The sequence below is a fragment of the Catharus ustulatus genome, chromosome 6 (assembly GCF_009819885.2).
Source record: "Catharus ustulatus isolate bCatUst1 chromosome 6, bCatUst1.pri.v2, whole genome shotgun sequence".
Taxonomy (NCBI): Eukaryota; Metazoa; Chordata; class Aves; order Passeriformes; family Turdidae; genus Catharus; species Catharus ustulatus.
Window position 1 is genome coordinate 49814451 of NC_046226.1, and position 19793 is coordinate 49834243.

Sequence of the window (19793 nt, forward strand, 5' to 3'; positions counted from 1 at the left end):
ATCTTATTAGCAGTAACAGACACCTTTTGTTAGCTGATAAATGTTAGTTACCATTCTACAGTCAAGGACATGGATGGTTATAGTTTCATCTGGAGTTTGACTAACAATGTAGGATGCTTCTTTGAATAAAGCCAAGTTATTTCCATCATAGGTTACAATGCTCAGATCAGAGAAAATGGTGCAACGACCTAAGGAAAAAAGAAGTAAATTTATTTTCTAACTTACTTCAGAATTCTCATAAATCTTACAAAATATGAAGATAAACCAATAAATTGTATAAGATGAATTAGCTTACTTAGAGGTTCATATATGCAGCACAAATTTTCACATATTTGATACTGGTTCATCTTCGTAAATGGAGAGCAAATCCTGCATATTTTCAGAGGGACAACCTGCAGACCTCTGCAATCAGTTGTTTCCTGGTAGTTCTAGCCAACAAAGGTCTGCAATTTTTAGAAACTTCAAACTAAGAAAAACCACGAGTAACAGCAGATCATGCCAGATCCACAGCTTCCCCTGTAGTCTTTATTCCTAAGGTGAAAAGTTTCATTTTTCCTCTGTCTTATTGCTAAAGTTTTTGTGTTTCAGTGGACTTGGAGTTCTACTCCAAGTTATTTCAATCTCTAAAGCCTAAGCAGAAGAATCACTTATCTCTGCACATTTTATTTGCTATGATGAAATTGAATTTTCCTTAAGGTTTGGATTCTTTCTGACCATTTGTAGGTAGTTGATGGGAGTGATGGCAGAACAGAGTCCCCAGACTGCTAACAGTAGTAGTTAACAGTCTAGGTATCTTTTCATCCTGAAGCAGTTACAAAATGAACCAAAATCTGTATTGATTAGGTGTCTCCTGATTAGAGAGATGACAAAATGTGTCTAAGTCAGACCTAAACATAACCACTGCAAATACCTAACGGTGAGTACATTAAAGGAGCATTTGTATTTATTTTCCTGCATGTAAAAGTACTGTTATAAATTTCCTTAGACAATGAGTAACCCAAAAAATGTGCATCTTCTATGCCATGGTATAGGAGCATCAGTTCTCATCCTTCTTACACATGCATTAAATTGTTACCTGAATGTACTTCAAAAGTACTGCAGATTAAAACTTACATGCACATTCCCACTTTGGGCAGCATTTGTCACCATTTGTTTGGGTAGCAAATCCTAAAACTCCACAGCTGGGCTGAGTAGCATTGTATGGGCAGTTCTGTGACTTGTTAACCTGGATCAGTTGTCCATCCAAACAAATGTGTTTTATGCACTCACTCTCTGTGATTGGCTAGGGCAGATTCAGTAAAAGAGAAAAGTTACCATTCACACCAAGTTAGTATCACAATATTGTATTGTTTTTGTTGAAAAAGGGGTTCACATTCTTCAGGCACAGAATACTTATTGATCCCCATGATGCTGATGGAAGCTACAAGCAAAGAGCACCTTTGAAAACCTGACCATTCTGAGGACAGATTAACACTTGTCCTATAGCAAAGATGAGAACAGCATTACTGAATTTTTAACTTTATAATGAAAAAAGTTGAAAAGGGAAAATACGGAAGGAAACAAGCAGGAATGATAACAGGAGTGTCTGGAAAATGTGGGCAATGTGACAAAACACTGACACTGGACAATATGAAATACCACATTTTGGCAAAAAAGCCATTCTTGTAACAATCGCATACAGAAAACTGAAGCCTGAAACCCAGTGCAGTTATAACATTTTTAAGAGAGTCCTGCATAATGAAGTTATTCAAAGTTTCAGATATAATGGACAACATAATCAGGTTCCCTTGTTTGATACAGATGCTCTAAATCCTAAAGATCAAGGCATGGCTCACAATTTTATTTCTTAATCAGCATGTAAAAGTAACTAAGGCATTTTCCAAAGCAGGCAGGTAATTATTCATATCAACTCACTGTACAAGTTTGAAGAGTTGCTGTTTCTTGAGGCAACATAAAAGGGGATGCTGCAGCTATTGCCAGTCCATCAGAAAATGTTGCAGTCAAGCCACGAAATGGTTTGGTAGATGAAGATGTAAATGAGGAAACTGATGGAGCTGCTGTGTCATTTGGATGATCAGATACCATTACCAGTGAACTCACAGAAGGTGTTTGCATCTCAGATGTTATTTCAAATTTTGAAGTTTGAGTAGCACTGACTGATGATGGAGTTGTAGAAGAGAAAGGTTTTGATTCAGCAGGTGAATGTACAGTGGACTGAAGGGAAGCTGTGTTTGTGAAATACAGAGGGTGAAATGTCTGAGGTGCAACAGCAACACCCTGAGTAAGGACAGATTGCAGTCCTGTTGTTAATTCTGACTCTTCAGACCTCACTGTGTCCAGGGGCATGGCTCCTTTTGCTTCTGTAGGAACAGCAAGAGAGCTGGAGATGGGCTCTGTGCCTGCTGCTGCTGCTGCTTTGTCTGAAGCTGCTGATGCAATGCTGAGGTTTTGCCCAGCACTGCTTATTGCTGGAGAGGCTGAAGCTGCAGTTGGTGAATGGGCCACAGGGGACAAGGCTGTCCTTGGTGGGATCATGGAACTGGAGGTGCTGGCTGAAGGCGTGACCTTCACCACAGTTTCCTCTGTGCCACTTGTCCCTGATGTGGGTCCCAACCCAACAGGAATTTCTGTCGTTCCTGGTAGCAAAACCACTGAAGAGGTTGACTCAGAATCTGGTGAGGCTGATGCTTCAAGTGTTTGTTTTGAATCAAGGGATTTAGTAAACGAGGCCTGATGTGTGAGTTTTAGATCTGTAGCTGCCTTCTGCGTGGAAAATGAAGGAAAAGGTTCTTTTTTAATTGTTGTTACAGAGGAAGAAGCAAGCACTTCTGGTGAGAGAGGGGGAAATTTGGTGCCAAAAACCAAGTCAGCTGTTGTTCCAGCTGGGACTGTAGGCTGCAAAACAGAAGTTCTTGATACAAGTGGCTCCGTGACTGAATCTGTTAAATGCAAATACTTTTGAGTTGGTAAAATAACTTTGGTAGGACCCACTGAGGTAGGTAACACACTTAAATGAGTGCCTTCAGGCAGTGAGGGCTTCAAGGGGTGTAAGGAAGTCAGTCCTACTGTAGCTTCAGTTGTGCCAAAAACAGGTTGTGGCTGACCAGGGGGCTCTGTCAGAGATTCTGCAGGATACAGGTGAACCTGCCTTGTCAGTGAAGGTCCAGAGGTCTGACTATCAAGTTTTGTAGTCTTCTGAGTAGAAGAAGGTGGTACAACAGTGGTCCTTGTGGTTTGTGCTGGAAGTTTAGCTCCTGAAGATGTCTGCAAGGAGAAGGGGGCTGCTGAAGATGGAGGCAGGGATGGCTGAGCTGCAGCTTCTGGGAGTTTCACTGCTTCTGTTACACTTTGGACTGCAGGTTTTAATGCTGTAGAAACCATTTTAGTTTCTTCTGAGTATTTTGGTGCAGTTGTTACTTCTGGTAGCAGCTGTGTTAAAGAAGGTGAAGAAAATAATTTATCTCCTAGATACTCAGAGGTCGAGAAAGTGTATGAAGACTTTGTTACTGGAAGTACAACAGAAGGGGACAGAGAGGATTTTTCTTTGTCTGTCATTTTTTGGGTTGTTATGAGCTGACTGCTGAATTCAGAGGTTGGGGAGAATGTGGCATCAGTGATATTCACTAATGTTTTTTCATCTGTTACTGTTGTTTTTGAACTTGATTGTTCTAATATAGAAGAAAAAATAGAGAAAGTTGGGATGGCAGAGGTCTTTTCTGTTGTTAACACAGGTTTTTGTATAGTTGTTCTAGGATATAAAGAGATTATTTCATGGGATGTGTGCAAGGGACTGAGAGTTGTCAGCAATGCTTCTTTTCTATCTGAGGGTAGTGAAGGAAGAGAAATGTTTAAAGAGATTAGAGCACCTGATGGTGAAAAAGACAAAGCAGATGGCTTTCCAGTAGAGATGGTAGCAATACTTTCTATTTGTGATTTTTCAGGCTGCGTTGTCAACAATGTGGTTTCAGTCTCACTAAGGAGAGCAAGTGGAGATCCAGTGATTGATGTTCTTTGAAGTGATTCTCTTTCTGTAGCTACAAAAGGAGCTGTGATGGTTTCTTTGGTTTTCAATGCTGATGTGGTAACACTACCTGAATATGCTGGAGTGCCTGTCTTCACTGTACTTGAAATCAGAGCTGACTTGTATTCAGTAGAAATTTTTCCAGAAAACAAAGTTGACTTTGTGGCCATTTCAAGAGGGGATGTTATTTTGGATGTTACCTCAACAGACAAAGGTGTCACTCTGATAGTCTCAGCCATGACAGGATATTTAGTGTACAATGTAGTCAGGAACTCAGTTGTGTTTAGAGCCATGTGTAAAGGATATCCAGTAGTTGAAACAGTTTTAAATGTTTTTTTTAATTCACCTGAAGCTGAAGGAGTAGGAACAGACACTGCAGGTCTCTTTGTAGAAAGAATGAAGGATTTTTCAGTGCTGGAACTAGGATGTGGTGAATAGGGAGGGAAATAGGAACTTGACGTATGCTCCACATGAGATGTTATTTTTGGGATTTCCTTTTTATGAGTTGTAAATGATAATAAAGTTGTTTCTGATGATCTCTCTTGGGTTTGTAAAGTTGTCATCTTTGGACCTAGAGTTGTAGTGAAAAGAACCTCTGGAGTACCAGTCAGGTGTTGAACCATTCCAAGAGGAGGTTCTGTAGTTGTCCTTCCTAATGAAACAGGTGGCATGGATGTTGGTGAAAATGTAGTCATCACCCTCTGTTTGGTTAAAACAGCTGCTGCCTCTGTTGTTGCTGAAGACACTGGCTTTAACAAAGATGAAGTAGTCAGTATAGGAGAAAATGATGTCACTGCAACATTAGCTACTGTGGTAAAAGACTGTTCTACACTTGTTTTTGTCCTTTCTGAAGTTCCTGTTACGTTTACTGGTGGTGTATATGAAGACACATCCAGAGGTGATGTAGAAAACTCTGGCACATAAGCAGTAGTTTTTTCTGTTATTGGTTCAAATGAACTGGGTGTAAATGTTGTAAGTCCTTCTTGCTTTACTTGTGCTTCTTTCGTGGGAAGCGTTCTCGTGGCCATTTCTGATAACTCCATTATTTTAGTTTTGACTGGCATTTCTGTCGTTCTAAGTGGTGCCCCAGTAGAAACAGAAGTAGCAATTGGTTTGCTCTCTGATTCTGTTCTTGTGGTCACTGCATGTGTAGCAGTTGCTGTCTGAGGTTCTGTAGCCCCCAGCAGTTTAGTGGGGCCACTACTGACCAGTTGTATCCCTGTGGAAGTTTCTGAACTGGAAGTGGATGGAAACGAAGGAGAAACGTCAACAGAAGCAGACAAGCTTATATTAGATTTTGTTGTCCCCGTCATTGCTGTAGTGCTTCTCCCAGATGTCATTTCTGTTGACTGTGAAGAAATATTTGGTGATAAAGTTAAGGTTGGAAGTGTTTTATTGGATGGAATAGCCGAAAATTCTGGTTTTCCTGTAGTTGCAGTGAGTTGCAATTCTGTAGCAAGTGCTGCTTCTGTGTCCTTTGCTTCAGGTACAGGAAATGCAGTCACCTCTGCACTGATCACTGCCAAACTTGCACTTGGGGTCAGGTGTGGAACTGCTGAGGTTTGAAGGCTGAGAAGCAAAGGTGGGCTGTCATCTGCAGGTTCAACACCTGAAATCAGACACAAGAAAACAGCCTGAAATTCACGAATAATTATAGTGATGGAGTTCTAGGTTAACTCATATAACTGATCATTTCAATTGCCTTTAAACTTCTAAAATTCACTAGAAAAATTAAAAGAAATTCATTAAATAATTTCCTAGGCATCTAAAAGTTCCTGCAATGTTTTATGAGGAAAGAAGATATTTCTTAATTTAAAATTTGTCTCATATTTTTGAGGCATTAAATTATTTTAACTAAAATGTATGTGTAGTGAGCTCGAGGCTCACATTACTAAGGTCACAGTTACACACATGTAGGCAACTGATATTTGAAATTATGACTAAAGAACTAATTAATTACTAAGCTAAGTCTAATACATGATATATGTAAGTTTTCAGACATACAGTCTTCAAAATACACGCATCTTTGAGTGATTTCATCAAGCAACATGTTGACAGGACAGGCAGGGATGCATCCTTCCACTCTAAAAGAAAAACAATTAGTACTAACAAGTTGAATAGTATCTTCTGGATCAATTATTTAATTACAGGAAAACAATCTATATATACAGTATGTTTAAGCAGACAGTCTGGTTCACCTCAGTGTACTCCTCCAAAATGTCATTGCCATGACCTCGGTGCCACTCAGATCTAAGGGAAAGCACGAACTCTGTGACACCCAGCTTTTGAAATGAACAGTCACAGGTTCAAGAATAAACACTATTGCTATAAGAAACACCCAGTATTTTTACATGTCAAAATCTGAGTGTCAGTTTTACTGGATTTAGCACAAATTCCACTTGACAGGAAAAAGCAAGGCCAGATATAACTGCTGCAATGACCTAATGGAAAAGCAGGGGCACAACTGTTTGAAACAAAGTTGTGATAACCTTTCTTTATTAATACTCTATAATACTCTCAAAATGAAAGTTACAAAAATAGCAGTTATTCCAGAACCTGACAGTACCCTACAGGCTGCAATGTCAGGTTTATGTGGCTGCAGCATCAAGTTCTATTCCATTTCTTTTCTCTTTCACTTACCTACTCACCCAAGAACACAGTCCTGATAGATTAAGTGTACATTTGGGCCCTCATGCTCCTATTATCCTGCTTAAACATCTTGCCTAAATTACACACTTGTCCATAAAAACACAGACCCTTACTTTGGTACTGTCTGACAGTTTTGTCCCAAAGGGTCCCTGCATGTCCTGAAGCAAGGGCTCGTGCAGGCATCATAACGCCACTCACACGTGGAACGGGACAGAAGCTTAAATTTGACGTCTGAAAAACAACAAAGATCTGTTATTCTTATGTTTCTGGAAGCACACACAGATACATACCACTAAGAGGCATGTCTTGCATTCACTGTAGCATCTACACACACAGTGTTTATTGAAAGACTTTCAAGTCACATAACAGAAACACAAATTCAAATGCACTCCAGCCCTCCCCCATCTCCAGCAAAACAGTTTCCTGCACAGTGCTGGATTAGCCTAGTGGCTCTTCCAACACCTGCCAGATTTACATGATGTATCTGGATTTCAGTCCCTGCACTAGTCCCTGCCCACCCCAGCTCTTCCAAAAACAGTCAGGGCAGGGCAGTGACATTTTCTGTACAATTATGCCTGCAGAAAACAACCACCATCATATATGAATCCCCTTTAAACTGGTAAACCTGAGCTCAGAGCAGTGTTGTTCAGAGCCTACTAAGAGAAACTGCTCTTAATAAAAGTTTATATTACACACCAGAAAGAAAATGCTAGCTACTTAGAAAGAATTTCCACTTTTGTGTTTTTGAAGTATTTTTAAGTTTTCCTGATATTTGCTTGACTGAGATTCAAGGAGTAGCTTTTTTCCATCTTCCTGAAGACAGTCAAATCTCCCACAAAGATACTCAGAAATTTATTTTCCTGCAATTAAGGGAATCTGCACTTATAAGTAATTATCTCTCTGTCATTAGTAACCATTAATGTCTTCTCTTAAAATAAAAATAATTCTCTTAAAAAGAGAAATCAAACTTAGACAAAAGAGTGTGTGTGTTGCCATCTAGTGTTACCCCTTTTACATCTCATTTTATCCAGGAATGTAATTTGTCACTGATTTTAAAAACACAATTCTTATGACAGTAAAATACACATTTCTTACGTTCTCATAAGAAGTTAAGTACATGTGACTGAATTCTGTGACCTCTTCTGGTGACACCAACATAAGTTACAAAAATCTGATGAAGGAAGGGAATTTTTTCCATACATTTTGGTGACCAATGTATGAGGTTTTGTATGCATAGGCTGTTTGAGTGGTAAGGTTTAAGGACAAAAAATACATAGCAGAAATACCACGTTTAAGGACAAAAAATACATAGCAGAAATACAAGGTTTAAGGACAAAAAGAAGATATATGGCAGAAAGACAAAACATAGAGACCTGTTGGCATGGGCAATCACCAAAAGTAGTGATAACAGTAAACAAATCCAAGTTGCATCTAGGAAATCTCGTTCATTAGTCTACCCTAGATTAAGTATGGAGACAAATCCATAACTTTTAACTCTGGCCACAGAACTCACCACTAACCACATAGTAAGTTCCAAACACAATAGAAGTACAAACTTGGAGAAGACAGACTGTAACTTGATGAAGATTGATAGCTTCTCAATTTAGCAGGACAGTGACTGTGAATTAACACTTCCAAGTTCTGGGAATAACATACCATCTCCCATCCTCCGAATGAACTTAGACTTTCATGAAATGATAGCCACATTTTCCTCAAGCTTTCCTACAGACTAAGCTCACAGAATTTGGTGATGTTGCATGCCTTGGCAGCATTTAGGGTGAGTCTCCACATAAATGCATAGCATTTGTTGAGTGTTTCATAAATGCTGCTTTCAGTCAAGAATGAAGTCGTGCTTGTTCTCAGATATTGTCTCTACTTCTACAAAAAGAGCTATGGACAACAGAAGAATTTGTGAACCTGATCATAAAAAAATTGCTTTCAAAGAGCTGTAGAACCAACGAACATTTGATTTGCCAGTCAAGGGATTTTAGAGAATTAAGTATGCCAGGCCAAGCTGTACCAGAGTTTTTAGTGTTCAGACTACATTAAAGAGCACACCAAATCACTACAGCAAGAAATGAGTGTTTGTATGAATTGGTTTCCTTTTTCTCAGAAAGTTCTCAGGATGTCTCTGTAAACCCATAAGGTATGATGATATATGTGCTCTGTTATGAATTGTGGGAAAATTCTTCAGAGTATTAAGAAAACACCAGTTCAGTAATTCATCATATTTAAAGTTTTCACTATTGTCAACCTAAGTTCTGGAATGCCTGAGCATCCCAAGGATCAAGCCACGGTAAAACTAAAGAAAACAAAAACAGCCCAAAACCACCTGCTCTGCACTGGTGCAGCCTCACCTCAAGCCCTGTGTGCAGTTTTGATCACTGTGACACAAAAAAGGACATTCAGCTGTTAGGGAGTGCCCAAAGGAGCACTGAAGATGGTGAAGGGCCTTGAGGGAAAGCCACATGAGGAGTGGCTGAGGTCACTTGGGCTGTTCAGCCACCTCCAACACATGCTTCCCATTTTTTTAATACTTAAATTCCCCCTCCAGGAACCAGTAACACGAGCTTACTGCAGCCTGTGCAGCAGCAGAGCTCCCTCACCACCAAACAATGACACACAGTCTACGGACAATGAATCAAGCATGTACCAGACATGTGTTCCTCAAAAGGACCCCTCATGGCATTTGGAGATGACCATGTGCCTCCTTGTCAAGCCCACCAGCATTTGTCTCCTGTTTGGTGACACAGCAAATCCTTCCCAGGATGGTGACTGATGGGCTGGGTGACAGTGGCTCCAGCTGACGTGCCAGCTGAGCCCACATTTCTCTCACCCAGCAGGAGCTGAGCACATCAACGCGACACAGCACAACAGAAACCCCTCGCAGGAGAACAGCTATGAACATGCCAGGTATCAACAAGACAATGTGCTAAAAGATATTTCCCAGCCCCATTGCTTTCACACTTTCTTGAACATCAGAGGAACATTTTCTTCCCTCTAATTTATGACTTTCTTCTTCACGGCTTTCAAAAATAAAACTGGGATAACAACAGTAGCTGATACCATTTAATGAAGAATTTTACTATTGTATCACTGACAGACCACGAGGTTCTGCTGAGCCACAACCACCTTTCTCAGTAACTTGGCCACTTCTTTTTGTGAGTTGACAATTCCTACTGTTCACAAGTCCACCTGACCTTAATTTTCTAAGCTGACTTTTATGTCACCAGGACAAAATTAGCCATTGTTAGAATCTCTGTAATATTAATAAATCTGAGTTATTCTCAAAATATGGCTACTTAAAAATAAACCCTAAAATCTGAAATGTTCCAGTGTTAACAAAAGGTTGCATTTAAAATAAAGGTCTAAAAATATTTTTAAAAATCAAGTACTTGTATTTTCATTCTTACCTGATGCTTTTTTTCTTGTTTGCTACTTTAATGCAAAATTTTTCAAAAAATCTAATAGGCACAAAAATTGTTTTAGAATTAGTTCTATTTATAATGGAGGCAAAACTCTGCTTGGTAACTTAGATTGCCTGTCTCCTCAGTTACAAGTTTAGAAACATGAAATCCTATCTACCCACTTAACACACACAAAACTAGTAACAAACCCTGCTCATGACTTCTAAGTTTCTGCAATGAGAAATGTAAGCAAATATCACTGGAAAAATTAAAACTTTGTGCCCAGCCAAAACATCACTGGAAGCAAAGTGTAATTACCTACCCCTCATCTACTTATGGTTCAGTTTACTATTACAATGCTAACACAACTCTTTTATCTCCTCCTTTTTGTTCAGCCAAAAATGGTAGGTCAGATGTTTGTGTTTGTAGCATGAAAAGGAAAGATGTTATTGCACAGTAACCTCAGCCTGACTGCAGGAGCTACCAAGCAGAAGTGTTCAGTGGCACACGTGGGATTTGCAGGTACGACAGCAGTTGCTCAGCATTTTCCAACCCCAGCGCCCGTGTCATGATCTTTTGGGACAACAAAGCCCAGGAGCTCAAACGAAACTCAACAGCAGCTCATTACAAGTGAAGCAGGACACTCCAGAAAACTAATTCTACTGATGGAAATGGACAAGAGTAAATTGATACTAAAATAGTCAGTAGTACCGTGTGTAAAACTGACTTCAGGTATAAAGATGGTTTTGTAAAGAACTTCTTCGTTAAAATGAACTTAATTTTCAGGTTTACACCACGTTTCTGAATGTGATTCAGTTAATTAAAATACCAAGATTAAGAGGAACCAAAAATGCTCTGTATCAAACTTAAACACTGAAAAATGCCTCTGTGCAGAGTGCCTATAGTTAGTTGGTATTTTAATTTTAGCTGAAAATTCTCTCTAAAACAGGCCTTGTATTTACAGCAAGTTAGCTATTACAGCACATAACCAGTATTATTAAATATTTTGTTGCAGAATTTATATGGGGTAACTCCCATTTTAATAACTCAATAAAAATAACTCAGTGATCCTGAACAGGTAACAATTCCATGAATGATGAAAGGTAACTAGTTTGAGTGCATTATTTTTTAAAAGGGTAAGAAAACAGGAGCTATATCCATATTAAGGTCATCAATTCCCTACATACACTGATCTCCCAGCAATCTCAAATGGGAATTGATCCCTCTTACGTGACACCTTTGTGCATGTCCATCTGGTAAGAGTAAGGGTATTCTTTCTTTTGATTGAATGCACACCAGCTCATTTTCCAGTAAAAAAACCTCCTGAATAGAATTAAAATATTTATTTTCTTGCAAATAAGTACACACTACATTTCAAAATTCAGTTTTCTACTCAATTTCCTCAAATGTTTGTGGGAACAGGACAGCAGAGAAAGAAAGTATAATAAAAATAACCCAATTTTAAACTTGAAGTGACTTATGGCAAATACTTCACAGCCTTGGTGTATCCCAATGTGACAATATTTATTGCAATGAAACTGGAAAAAGTGACACATCAGCTGACTTCAAACAGATCTATGTCTACTGCTGGGTGATCAGGTCACTCAAAATTCTTCCTTTTCAATGTGCGTCACAGAGCATGAAGAAGTCTCATGAGGAGCTTTCTGGCCAAGGGGATTTACTGGGCCTATTATTCTGCTCCTGATACTTATCCTCTGATTCTGCAGGAATAGCTGTTCCCTGTTCAAGAGTTTCTGATCTAATATGCAAAGCATTCACAATAGTCAGCAGGAAACCCAATACGCCTTTGCCTGCGCGCTCTGGGGCTGGTGTAACTTTTCCATTAACTTAAACAAATGCTGCTGTATTTTTAGACCATGTAATTACCCGACATCAGCAGGCTGGCCCTTGTGAAAGTGCACTGGAGAAAGATTGGAGCCCTATGCTCCTCTGCTTATAAAACTCTGAAACCCAAGCCCTCGGATGTGGTGATTAATGAAATACCTCTTGATCATTTGATCTGATCCCACTTGCTGAGGTAAATTGTTTTAGTTTTCCATTGGCATAAATAGGATTTTTTGGTATAATGACTGGAGAGTAAAGACTTCACATTTGAAAAGACATACCATTCTGTGTTAATGGATGACCACTGAGAATTGGAACATGCTTTAACCTTCTTCATTCCTCCCTCAAAGACAAAAGACTAAGGAGATATTTTTGTTATGTCCCAAAAAAGTTCCTTGCTTGAAATGCTGTATGAACATCCTGGTGAGAGCATTAGCCCTCTAATTCTGCCATTCAAAAACCTCAACAGCTCCGTGATTATAAGAATTTGTCAAGAGGCAACAGGCATTTGGCAATGACAAAATCTGTCATTTTTCTGAAGTTGGAGTGTGCCAGTCAACAGCTGCATTAGGCTGTCAGCACAACGCACTGCAAAACATGGGCAGATTCACAATGACACCATTAACACTTTAATTCAGTGTTTTGATAACAAGAAGCTCCACGAGGCATACAGTTGCCCTCTTCTGTCACAGAAATCAGAGGTTGCTTTAGGTTTGTCTGTGCCACAATTCAACATGGTCACTGTAAAACCCAGCCAGGCCATGCTCTATTTGATGCAATATTCAATTTTCCTTCTTTGCTTGTAAAACACACTTTGGTTTCAGAGAATGAACAGTTGATTTTAAAACATGGTATTGCCAAGAACACCTATTAAAATACTTCTGCTAGATAAGTTTTGATTTTGGAATTATACATACTCCACTTGGTTTCAGCATTTAATTGTTGTCACTGAATTTCATAAATGAATATCTTTCATGCATCTAATATGTTAAGGCAAGTAAATCTAAAGCAAAAAGTAGTTACATGAATAATCTGCTTTGCTTTATTTTATAAACCAATATAACTTCTTGCATGTTTTTCCTGAGCTCCAAGTCCATCTTTATTTCAGTGCATGGTTCCACTTGTTTAAGAGTATGTAAAAACTAATTATTATTTCAAACTAATTATTTCTTTTCTTTACTGGTCTTTAAAAAAAACAACCTAACAGATATAGCTTGACTAACATGATTGTTTTTTTTAATGTGTGTTTTTGTAATCAGCTCTTTTAGGAGCAGCATTCTGCAGCCAGCTCCTATGAAGGGATCCTCAGAGTGAATATCTTCATTTCTGATCCTAATGTCTAAGTGGAATGGAGCTAAGATGGGAATGGGAATCTCACAGGAAGGCAGAAACACACTCACAGCAGTCTGTTCTATTCAAATGCTGTATCTGTTCATTAGGGAAATGAACATCTGCATCCCCAAGAAGGGGTGAATACCTCCAACTGGATGATGACTGAAATACCACCATGCAACATCCCAACAGACACAGCATCTCTGAGTTGGTAGTGGATAAAAGTCAAGGTGTTTTTCAGGAGAAAATGAGGTTTGAAAGGTGTAACCTATGGGCCATGTCCTTAGCACTGGATGGCATTACTCCTGAGGAGGCACAAGGTCAGCAATGAAAGTGTACTGGACAGAAAGCTCTCTCTTGGCAGCAGGCAAAGGAGAGAAAATGTTGTCCACACACCTCAACTTTTAGAGATCTGCTCTTTTCCAATTCCCTTTGTGAATCCATTATTTGCGAGTATGAATGTTCTACTCCTAAAGAATTTTCTTACCACCTCCACAGCAAGTATTGCTAGGATATATATTTCCAAACCCGTTTGGCAAATAAAACAAAATTGTGCTTTAAACTATTTAATGGTTTTTCACAAGGAAACAAACTCATCTTCTCCACTGCAATACCCAGGAAAAAGTATTTTGAGCCTGAGTGTCCTGGACTTTCACAGGTCCCAGTAATGTAGGGGAGATGTAAGCAATCTCATCACCTCTGAAAATTTAGCCACCATTTAGCCTGGGTTTGCACGGGGAGAAAACTGCTGTTGATAACATTCAAGTATAATTACCTACCTACAAGTTTAAAAAGGGTTGACAGTCTGAACTCTTCTGAATGATGGTACTTCAGAAGCTCAACTGAAGAGGCTGAAATGTGAATGAAGTACCCTGGTTTTGCAAATGACTCAAAGGAGCTGTATCCCGAAAGCCATGTATTCTTGTGAATGACAAATGTAGATCTGTTGTGAAAATCTTCCATTTTTTTCCATTTAGAAACAACAAGAGTATTATTGGAGGCCAGCTGAAGAAAATAATTTGGTCTGTCAGCTGTTTCAAATGAAATCAAGCTGGAATCTGAAAAAAACAAAACAGAAGAGAGCACATAGAACTTATTTGCTGATATATATGCATAATAAACCAATTTCATTCTGATGTATCACTACTGATACTAATAGCATGGGGAATGAAAATTGGCTTTGGCCTTACCAGTGAAAACAGCCTGAATCTTGTAAGAAAATACACTATGTATGGATGGCAGAGTGCTAGATTGTGATGGTTATTTAGTTTTCTAAATACTCTACAGGTTCCAACAGGAATACAAAGAGATTGAGACATTTGCCCACACCAGGATAAAGGAATATAGCCCTGCAGTCAAGCAGAACTTAATTTACAGTCTTTACTAAGCCATTTATTTAATAAAAACTTTAACTCCATCTAACTAGCTTGAAAAGTAACATTTGCATTCAGGAATTGATAGCTTAAAAGCTCAGCCTTTCATTAAAAATAAATTAAAAAACTGTATTTTGCATTCAGCTCTCTAGCTCTCCCTCTAAGAACATTACAGCAAAGTCTCTTTTTCTGGCAAACGTTCCTTCATGATACCTTACCCTGCAATACTTCTGATTTCAAGCAGCCTCTGTACAGCCAATTGCAAGGCATCAGATCTTAAGCCTGTTACAGGCATCTGTTGCTCACAGAATTACTTCATTCTATTTTGCTGTAAACTCTGCTAGTCTCTTGAAAACAGCCATTAATCTACTGTAAAATCAACTAACCCTCCAGGACAGGGTAGCATTTCTTAAAAAAAAAAAAAAAAAAAGAAAATGCTTAGAAAACAAATGATCTCTATTAAAAGGATATATTATCACATTCTGGTATAACACTTCTGGAAGACCACCTTGTTTTCTAAGCATGAAATCTTCAGATAATCTGAAAAACCTAGCAGTACTAGTGAATACCTTTTTATGAATTGGCTGTAGCAAGTAGCTCTTTGATAAGTAACAAAGGACAGTCAGTGTGATTTTTAACACCTGCTCTATAGCCAATCAGAGCATTAATGCTCCAAACTCTCCATTATCCATGAATTGCCTAAAACTGATAAGACATGCATTTTGTCAAGAACGTCCTCTAATGATACATCATATTGATTGTACAAATTCCTCATGACCAAATGACAAAATGCCATTTGCTCAAACTGGACCATAAGGCACAAATTCTATTTGCCAGGTTAAACTCTGAGCCAGAGATTCTTATAGGGGAATAGAACAGTAGGACTGACCTTCCCTGTCCAAACATAAATCGAACGCAATGTACAAGTGCCTCAAAACTATGACTAATAAAAGAAATCTGTCCCCAGCTATTCTGTTACATGAGCTCCTGTGTCAGTTCTACAGACAGCAGTATTAGCAATCAAAAGTTTATCATTTTTTTAAGTGACCCATACCCCTCCTTTGATTACACAAAGACAGCCACCTTCAGCCAGCCCAAAGAGTTCAGCAGGGCACTCTGGGCAGTAAAACCATTGATACCCAAGTGCTCTGGGGGCATTAAAGCTGTGCATTCAGACAACTTCAGCATTCAATTAATGTCACAAATGTTGTATATGCTCTTTTAGCTTTCTGCACATGTCTAAGGTGTGCAACACATCTTTCACCTGATGAAGGAGGAAGTTTCCTTCAGGGGAAACTTAATTTGGGACCCAAAGGAGACAAATTTGCAGCACTCACCCTTGCGGAGCTCAGTTAGTGCCAAAGAGCATCTCTGTGTGTGTGGGCAGACAATGAGAGATGGTGGCAGAGCAAGGGAAGCGGGGAGCACTTTTCTTACAGCATTTCTCTGCCATTCTTTCCCACTTCCACCATAAGAGTGATCAAGTGAGCAACACCCATTGATTCTGGGCTGCAGTACCAGTTTGGTTCTTCTGAAGGCAGTTGCTTTACAACTGTTTACAAAGCTACAGTCTAAAACCCAAAGAGAATTTTGGCAGACATTAAAGTGCACATTCAACTGACTGATAAAGCAAAGATTTATTTTTTTTTGACCCAGCTCTGCTCTTAAAGACAAGGGCCAAGTTTGGTCTGTCTTATTTAAGATGCTATGCTATTATGACTTTACCATGTGCTTTGGGTTTATAAAGTCCTGAAGTCAGCATAAAGCTCACTACATGCCCAGGAACAATATCATCTTCTTTCACAGGGTAAACAACACCATCCACCAATTTTGCTGCCATGACAAGTTTTCCATCCAAATAGCTGACCAGTTTGTATGGGCCTTTTCCCAGAGCTGTGGAGAAACAAACAATTATTTTTCTTGCCAAGTGTCACAAATGCTTGAGCTTTAAACATTAGGGCAGAGCACGTAAAGAACAAAATTCCATCCCTCTGAAAATAGATTTAGGTGCTATGTACTAAACTTGAGTGAAAACCAAAACAAACCTTTTTTTAGAAAATACAAATTCTGAAAACTATCAAGAGTACCTACTTCAAATTTTCAAGATTCATGATTAGCTTCTCTATTTCATCTCTCATATGCTTTGGTTTCATAATCAAATTCATAACTTATTGAAGTTAGCTGAACTCTCAGTTATTTGATTTCAGATCCTTCTAAACTATTTATTTGTGTGCTCAACTGGTCATACACTTCTTACTACTCTTTAAAACCTATTTTATTAATGTCCAAAGCATGAGCCACATTGCAGAGAGCAAAAAGTTTGTTGCCAACAAGCATCAAAAAATTCCTTGAACAGTGAAGATACAAACATAACCACTGTGAAGACAGGAAGAAATCAACATCATAAGCAAGGAAGAGTCATATTTTATCTATAAGTAAAAAAAGCCAAAAGCATGCAAAGTTATTTTACAAACCTTAAAATGCCGCACCTTCTCATTTAGATCAAACTTGGTTGCAGAAGAATAGTTTAGGGTTTATTTTTAAATCTTTGAAACTATTTTTGTAAAGTTCTCTGTTAAAATGAGGCATTTCATGCCTCACCTGAGCAGTTCACTGCAACACCATTTTACCACAAGCCAGGACATGGCAAGCACACATCTGAGGTAACTCCAGCTGTCAGCTGGGAAGTTAATGGTATTCTCTTCCAACAGGTTAAAAATCTGGACTGCAATTTGGAGCCTGCCTTCACACACTGGTTCTCCAAAACCTTAACATTTATTAAGAGTTTTGAAATCCTAAAGATGCTGCATTATACATAGAGCTTTGGATTCTAATGGCATGAAAAGGTGGTTAGTTATGACACAAGTCTATGCCCACCTAAACATGCACAAAGACACCTCCTTACCTTCAGCACAGGGAGTTGAAAAAACATGTTTCAAATTACTATTGAAAGCCTCCAGTGCTATGGAAATATCCTTTTATGTTTAAGTATCCCATCTCAGGCCCATCCAAAAGTTGAGAGACCACAGCCACCAGCTGAGGATTTCCCTTGTCCAAAGGCAAAAGGCTTCTGGTGGTACTGGAACTATTTCACTCTGGGTTCATCACAAAGTCATACAAAGAAAACATCTTTCTTGTCTAAGACAATTTCTTAACCTTCCCATCTCCAAAACTAAGTATTTCTGCATCATCCTGCCGTAAGTTATGTAGACAAGAAATCATTCAGCACGGAGATTTTTTTTTTTTGCCCACTGACAGTTCTGAAACCTCATATATTGCATAGTGATGAGCTGGATTACTAAAGAGTACAAAAAGTACAAAGTAAAAAGTATACAATAACCATATTTATTGCAAGGCTGGTCATGTGCCCAAATCTCTACTGTCTAATTTCTGTCAGCAAGAACTCAGTAACAAATAAAGGTAGTGACACCTTAAAAGCATGTGCTATATCACTATCACCACAAATGTTTGAGGCACTGCATTTTCAGCCTACCTGCACTAAGACTGTCTATTATCAGACTATTTCTTTTATGAAACAAACAAACAAACAAAAAACCTTTAAACTTTCAACACCTCTTATATTCAACTGTCCTTTATTTAAATTAATTCTAAGTCTTAGAAGGTGATTTAGATAAAATTCCCATGTATTAGTGATTCGACACCAATCTAAATCTTTTTGGGATTCTGTGTGAGAAAAAGCAAGTTTCTTGGCCATATTATTTGGCCCTGGCACAGTGCATAAGTCTGTCCTAATTAAAACTTGGTCTCTTTCTGAGACTTTTCCAGGAGTGAGCTGCTGCACTATCAATCAAAAGACCAGAATACTCCATGCCACGTGGATAGACAGGCTCCTACACGAGTTCGATAAAAAGTTACAGCACAACTAGCAGGAGCCCTGACCCTTCCTCACACCAGGCTGGCTTGTGTGCCACATCTGGCTCTGCAGACATGGGCAGGGTAACTTGGAAAGAGTCTGAATACGGATTCCAGGGCTAACACAGCACCACAGCACCCAGTGCAGGTTCAAGGGGTGGTCTAGCACCTTCTGCAAGGTTTGCACCCCTGGCTGACAGCCACTCCAATGCAGCAGCAATGTTGGCTGCTCAGAACTTGAGTCCTAAAAGGAGTTACTCCCCATCTGGGGACAAAAAGGTGTCATAGTTTAACATCTGCCTCCCTCTGGAGGCTGCTCAGGAGCCTGTGAGCGATTTAACAACCAGTGGGGTCTGTTCAGCCTGGAACTGCACTGTGCCTTAAATAGCAGCACTAGCACTTTTAATTGATATGCTATTTATTACTTAATGATTTAATTATTAATGAGTATGCATCACTGCAAAGAAAATTATTTAGATACGTGTTCTTGAGAGAAGTGCAGGATTAAAAAGTATTATGAAATTAAAAGACTTTGAAAAAGCAAAATAAAGCAGCAAAAGAGAATCTTGGTTACTTAAAAATCATAACATGCACAAATGTTTTCATAAACGCAATTATTTTTATACAAAGATTCTAAGACTTAAATAAAAAAACCCCAACATTCTATTGATATTTTGTCACTTCCTTTATAACTTACCTTTGTTGAAATATTCACAATCATAAGCTAAAAAAAGGAAAAAAAAAGACAGTTACAGGCATTCTACAGATAAACAGGTTTTCTATTCCCCATTAAGAATAAGACGTGAGCCTATGCTTGGCCAAATTAGATAATACACAACCATTTATTAAAATGTTATTGCCAAATACTTGCTGTACTTTGGACAAAATACTAATTCAAACTACAAAGATTTAAAGAAAGAATTGCTTCCCAGCAGGAAATACTAAGCTTATATACATACAACTGTCTTTTTGTGACCTCTAGTGGCTATGACTGAGCTTCACATTAAAACATAACTTCTCCATCAAAAATTCAGAGTAGTGGTCAGTTTGCTGTGTGACCCTGAGCAAGCTGCATACCCTCTCTGTGCAACTGCAAGATTAGGAAAATGTTTTTTTTCTTCCATTCTTTGCATCTCCCCTTTTTTTTAGCAAATCTTTGGGGAAATCACAGCCTCCTGTCAGGCATTTCCATGAGGTGCTAGAGAAAAAGGCCTCAGATTTTTTCTGTAAGTTCTGAGGTAAGGTAATGACTATGCCCTGCTTAAAAACTTGTTTTTCTTCAGAAGAGCTTTA

At 38.7% G+C, this 19793-nt stretch overlaps 1 protein-coding gene across 1 annotated transcript in view; it reads right to left on the reverse strand.

The window, feature by feature from the left end:
• The window catches only part of OTOG (otogelin), an 88062-nt gene that overhangs the window by 20304 nt on the left and 47965 nt on the right, over window positions 1-19793 (reverse strand). The window contains exons 28-35 of the mRNA XM_033063836.1: window positions 19198-19224; window positions 16353-16520; window positions 14034-14312; window positions 6784-6901; window positions 6026-6105; window positions 1915-5630; window positions 1114-1282; window positions 52-188 (exon numbers count right to left, since the gene is read on the reverse strand). Of these exons, the coding sequence (XP_032919727.1) occupies window positions 52-188; window positions 1114-1282; window positions 1915-5630; window positions 6026-6105; window positions 6784-6901; window positions 14034-14312; window positions 16353-16520; window positions 19198-19224 (4694 nt within the window). The remainder of the gene's footprint in view (window positions 1-51; window positions 189-1113; window positions 1283-1914; window positions 5631-6025; window positions 6106-6783; window positions 6902-14033; window positions 14313-16352; window positions 16521-19197; window positions 19225-19793) is intronic.